Source organism: Bombus pyrosoma, linkage group LG1 (genome assembly GCF_014825855.1).
Source record: "Bombus pyrosoma isolate SC7728 linkage group LG1, ASM1482585v1, whole genome shotgun sequence".
Taxonomy (NCBI): domain Eukaryota; kingdom Metazoa; phylum Arthropoda; class Insecta; order Hymenoptera; family Apidae; genus Bombus; species Bombus pyrosoma.
The window spans coordinates 6,277,673-6,283,820 of record NC_057770.1 but is presented as its reverse complement, the minus strand read 5'-3'; the positions used below and the strand labels follow the sequence as shown (position 1 = coordinate 6,283,820).

The 6,148-nt window shown below is 44.4% G+C and overlaps 1 protein-coding gene across 2 annotated transcripts in view; it reads left to right on the top strand.

Annotated features, from left to right (window-relative positions):
* The first annotated feature begins 1,400 nt into the window (after positions 1–1,400).
* LOC122571802 (homeobox protein MSX-2) overlaps positions 1,401–6,148 on the top strand; it is a 47,578-nt gene continuing 42,830 nt past the window's right edge. For both annotated transcript variants that reach the window (XM_043735973.1, XM_043735964.1), the window contains exon 1: positions 1,401–2,154. In XM_043735973.1, coding sequence (XP_043591908.1) covers positions 1,416–2,154 — 739 coding nt within the window. In that variant the 5' untranslated portion in view covers positions 1,401–1,415. The remainder of the gene's footprint in view (positions 2,155–6,148) is intronic.

Here is a 6,148-nt window from a genome sequence, read left to right as displayed (position 1 = left end):
AGGGGAAGGCGTGGAGGGGACCAAAAGGATATTCGTCGTAATTAAGTCCCTCCGCTTCTTGAATGCTGCGCGGCACGTTTCTGCAGCGAGACGAGGGAACACGGGCGGTGGAGGTGCACGTTGGAAGAAAAGACGCGGAGGCCGAGGAAGGGGCGGCAAGAAGGACGAAGGACGAAGGAGAGAAGGAACGCGCAACGGAGGTGCCCTGTGCCGCGGTGGGACGAAGAAACGACGAGGAATCGGGAGTAGGAGAGAAAAAAGGAGGCACGACGATCGGGCAATAAATAATATAGGAGAAAAAGGCGATCGCCTGCAACATTCTGCTCAAATGTTAAATAGGTATCAATTTAACGCTGCCCAATCGGCGAACAGGTAGGCGGAACCTGCTGGAACACGATTGGGCCACGGCGTCGTGGTAGGCGATACCACGCGTCGGGACGCGGGGTCGTGGCTCGAGTCGCCGCAGAACCGTGGTAGGGATGAATCATTTGGTTTCTCTGGTTCCCTCACAACGTCCCGTCTCTCTCGTCGCGACCGACCTGGATTCACGTCCCAACTCACCACGGACCGAGTTCCGTGTACGGAAAACACAGCCCTTTCGAGCACCACGTGAGCTACTCTCTGCTCGTCTTTCTGCCTCCGTTCGACCCTACCTTCGTCTTCTTCGCTATCTTTTCTTTTCTTTCTTTTCCTCTTAGATCACACGATCGATCCGTCTTTTCTCTCCCCCGTGATTCGTCGACCGCGTGATTTCCGATGGACCGAGGGTACCGAACAGATCGAAGGTCCAGGCAGTCGCGGCAACGTTCGTCTCAGCGGGGCCGCGCTCTGTGATTTTCCGTTTATTCCTACGTTCCACGAACAGCTGACTCTGCACGGTAGAACGAAGAGGGTTTTTAGCGTCGAAGTGTGTAAGATAGCGAGGCGAACGATAGCGAGACTGAAAGTGTCGCGGACTGATTATCGATGTGATCTGGTGCCCAGTTGACTATAACGTGGATGAAAACGGCCGAGCGTCGACGGTGTTCTGCGAGTGAAGTTTAACCGTGTCGTAAGTTTTGACATTGGCAAGTACTTGGAGCGCGCGTACATGGACAACATGGCCGTCAGGCGAATCGGAGTACGCGATAGCCCAAACGTCGGATGAAAGTGCATCGATCCGTCGATTTCAACCGTACGAGTGAAAACTTTGTAACGCGTAGCTATTCGACAATTCGAGTGCTACTGCACGACGGATATCGAGTTTCGTATCGCGGAAGCTTCGCGTCCAAAACGACAGTTCGATACACCGAGCACGGATAACTGACGGAGCGGCGCAGGATGAGTATTCGAAGCAGCTTCCGGTGAGCTATAAGTATCCCATACTTCCCAACCATATACCCAGCAGGATCATCGTCGATACGGCTGAGAGGATCATGTCGATTCACGGCGACAGCGACGTGGACGCGACGGAGGAGATCAACGTGGATGACTCCGACTCCGGAAGTTGCAGTCCGCGTAATTACGCCACCGACAATCGTCGGCTGGAGCACTCGGAATACTCGAATTCCCCGCCCCCGAGCCAAACCAGTTCGAGAACGTTGCAAAACGAGTCACCCAGGAGTCACCCGTTCAGTATAAGCCGTCTGTTGGGCGAAAATCGACCGCAAAATCCCAAGAGCCCTTCGTCGGAAGATCTGGACAGCGATAAGGAGAGGAAATGGTCTTGGGAGGAGGGCAACAATAACGGCGGCTCGTCGATGACCTTGGACGATGGCAGAAGATCCTGGGGTCACGAGATGGAAGAAAAATTGTCGGAGAAGGACGACGACGACACCGGAAGTACACCGGAGACGCAGATGAATTCAACGTCGTCGGTTCATTGCACGAGCGCGGCAGATCTATTGGCGCCGTTCAGACTTTTCCCGACCGGGTCCGGTCTCATATACACCGGCGGAGGCGTAATAAGGGTTCCTGCTCATCGACCACCCGGTGCTAATGGGACGGCAACGGGTGCACTGCCGGCACAGGCGTTGATACCACCTTGGAGTTTACAAGCTCTTCAGCATAGTCAACAACAAGCGGCGGCGGCCGGTCTTCACAGGGCAAGCTTGTTGGCAAACCTGGCCGCACATCCGCTTCAGGGACACCCACACCTCAAGGATAGGCTCGCAGGTAAGGGAACTGTGAAGTCGTCTGACACGCTCGACGTCGGAAATTTACGGTTCCCAGTGGAATTCCAGGGATTAGTCGATGTGTCGTGTTAAATCATTCGATTGGCAAACAGAGGCAACGGCACGATATTTTCTAGAATTTTGATTTTACTCGTTCGTCGGTCGAAAAGTTTGGTTTTCGATCGGAATTCGCTTCTTTCGAAGGTTGATCATCGATCGTTGATAGGAGGCGCGTAACGCGTCAAAGCGACGTAGAACGCGTTAGTTGTACCTATCGATTGTCGTTCAGTGTCTTCAGAATCGTAGAATTCTTTTATCACGGATTAGTTTCAAACGTCTTTCTCCTTCCAGATGGACGATATCCTTCTTTGTAAAAGTTCGTGGAACGTTAATACGTCGTATTTGAGAGTGACATTAGTAAGGCGTGGGTATTAAAATTGTCAATAGTCGCTCTTTAAATCGACTGTATACCTTTCTGATCTTATTTTTCGATCTTTGTAAAAGCTGTATGGTAGTTTTGAATGTCGAAACCTTTTAATTTTCAATCACTTCCATTAACTCTGATCTTTATATCGATTCGGTTCTAACGATCGTCGCTATTTCGAGTTCTATTTACCTTCCCTTTTCAGAGTAATCAAACGTTTCCGCAAAGAAGAAATATTGTTATCTATTATTTAACAACTGTGTTTGTTCTTAATCGACGCGTAGACGTCTTTCGGACGAATTAATTTCATTTTCTGTCACTCGGAGTAATAGCGGTGTATCTTCGATTTTATTACAAACAAACCTATACCACATACGTGTTCAAGACAATTTTAACAATTTCGGTGTAACGATAAAGTATCTTCATACATATAGACCTATTTTTAAAGTATTAAAAGGGACACGATACACCCACTTCTACACTGAGTATTCGCCAATATCGAATATTTCTGAGCAGCTTGATTTTCTCGAGAAATCGATAACGAGAGTTACACCGCTATTATGCTGAAGCACTCGTGTCACGAGTATTATCAGTTCACGTCATTTAATCTGGGCTTTAAACAACGGAAATAAGCCGGACGTTTTTATCAGGCTGAAAACAAACATGAAAGGCGATAATAGCGCATAAAACGACGTAATTAAAATTATAGGTGTTCCAATTAAATTCTATCTCTAAATATTATGTCCCCAACCCCCCTGTTAACTTCTATTAACGTCTAAATACGTACTTCTCTCGTTTAAATCTTTTAATCAGAACGTGTTCTCATTTATCTTACATAATATACTTATATATACCTTTTGTATCTGCAGTGAATATTTCGTATCTACAAAACGAGAATTTATTTCCACTAAAATAAGCTAAATGTAGAAACATGTCACGGATGAAATTGAATCTCGTTCCATTTTATAAACGTCACCGAATCTATGTTACGTTCCTCTCTAAAACGACACTCGTTTAATTACCAATTTGAAATATATTTTTGTGCCGTTATTGCCTGCTTCTCGTTTCTCCGTATAATTTGCGACGGATGAGTAAATTTCCTATTGCCGAAACGTCGTTATTAATTACTTCGACTTTACGATAGATACAAAATCATAGGCCAGAAATCTGGTAAACGACGAAGAGTGCCACTCTCGGCGCGGCCAACTACGAATTCCTTTGCCTTTGCTGCCACGGACCTTGATTTTTCTTCATCAACCGCATTTTCTGATTGTAACAATAGCATTATTACTCTCTAGTTACGCGATTCTACCACTCTGTGTACCTTGACGCAAAAGAGAAATAGCTTCGTTCGTAGCGAACTGCGGTTTCTCCACGGTGCTCGGCGATCGTGGACGCAAGATAACGGAGATGTCAATGCGTGCAATGACGATTCCCACGTCATCGCGGATAATACAGGCGCGTACGATTGGTTTCAACGTTAATTTAGTGAATCGTTCTTTAAGGATTCCACGAAACGATTCCTCAAAATGACAACGTCGCTTGAATTTCACGTGACTTTCGTTTGTTGGATACTTCGGTTAACGTATCTGACGTACTTAAAGATGCAAGTATTTATATATCGGATGGTTATACTTAGCTGAAGAGCAATCTAAGAAGAAAATTAAATAATTTGTTACTATTATAAATTATTATTGTAGGAAACACGCAAAATTGTACAGAGTATTTATAGTAACGGAAGAAATGTGTAAAATATTCAAAATAAAGTAGTATAGAGAAATGAAGAAGAAAATATTATATTAGGTCGTCGGAAAAGTTTCTTTCGATTTATAAGGAAATAATGGATGCACATTTTCCGTTTTATATTTTTTTATCGAATTACATATGACCCACTTTGTTCTATCAAAGTAAAGATTACAACGTTCGATAGATTAGTTTTCATGTTTGTACAAAGATGCGTCGTTGTAAAAGACGTGTCCGTAAAAGAAAGACACTTTTCAGACAACCTAATAATATGAGATAAGTACCGTATCTGCTTCGTCAGTTGTGATTATGAAAATATGAGTCTGCATAAACATTCGCAGCTGTTCATCGGTGTAAAAGAATTTTTATTTTCAATTGCAGAAATCTTTGTTCCCGAAGCAATTTTCAAACAGAGTAATTCTCGGTGCAATATACGATGAAATGCACGTTTAAATAATATTTCGAGTTCTCATAAAAATAACTTTTTCACCGGTTCTCCTACTATTTCCTTCCGCACATAATTCGATACATCTGTTTCTAATTTTACATTTCACTGAAGAATGATCTTTCCATTCGGACGGAAATCCAATCGTGAACCTCGAGTTTCTCTAGAACATCGGCAAGTATACTTCCGAACGATCAAACGACGCAAAAATGCAATACGTGAAAATAAAATTCGCTAATGACCTATCTATACCAATTAGTTAAGAACGACTGATACAGCAGCTGCTTATTACCCGCTTTATCTCGCCGCTACTTTCGTTTCCAGTCTCTTCGCGTAAAACCAACTACTCGCGCGAATTACGCGCCTCGCCGATTGCCGATCGCTGCGACAGGAACCGCGAAAGGTATTTCACGTCGCGTGTAAGAACGGTATTTCAGTGTATAGGAAAAATTCGGAAACTTCCGCGACTTATCGAACTCTTGAAAGTTTCATGTAATTTCGGATCATAGAAAACGCTCGCTAAGATATTAAAGCGCAACAATTCGAGAACGATAGAAAGAGCAGAGACGAAACGAACGTACGAGTTTGCCGAATAATTCATCGATCTCGTTCTTTGATCCTTTTCCTCAGTCATAAGGTTCGCTCGTATTCGAATTCCGATAGAAGACGACTGGATTTCTACCAGAAGCGACTTTTCGATATATACTTGCAATTATGCCACGTACTGAAATATGTAGCGGTTGATCATAGAAAATGCAAGAAACTTTCTGCTCCGCCCAGATGCAATTCTCTCCAGCTCGTACATTGCATCCAGATACGTCATCAATAAACAAGCGCGATATCCGTACGATTCATACACTTAGGAAAATCCTGGCTTATTATTAATTCCGATCCCGGTGGATTCGAGGAAAGCAGCGAACGGAGTGTCGAAATGTAGCCGAATATAGAAGACACGATGCTAGTATACGTAGATCGTAGGAATCGGCGTCTCTGCTCGGGATATGAGTTTCTCTAATTGGACTCGTGTATCTTGAGACCACCAGCCGATCGAACGCGTAGGTGGCTGAACATCGTTAGGATGATGGCTAATCCTCGTGTAGTCAATATCAATTATGAATCTTACCGCGGGAATTATTCAATCGACCCCGTCGTTACGATTAGCCGTATCCGAATCGTCGAATATGTGTATATATACGTACGTGTATACGTGTATACACGTACGTATACACACGTAGAGAATATACGTTTATATACTTAAGCAGCGTATAGAAGTATCACGTGTATGCGCGGTCGTCGCTATGACATTTTAATGGCGTGCAGACAAGTTGAAGTCTTCGCGTTACTTCGAACCCGCTCGATAAACCCTCGCGACTCCTTTTTTCT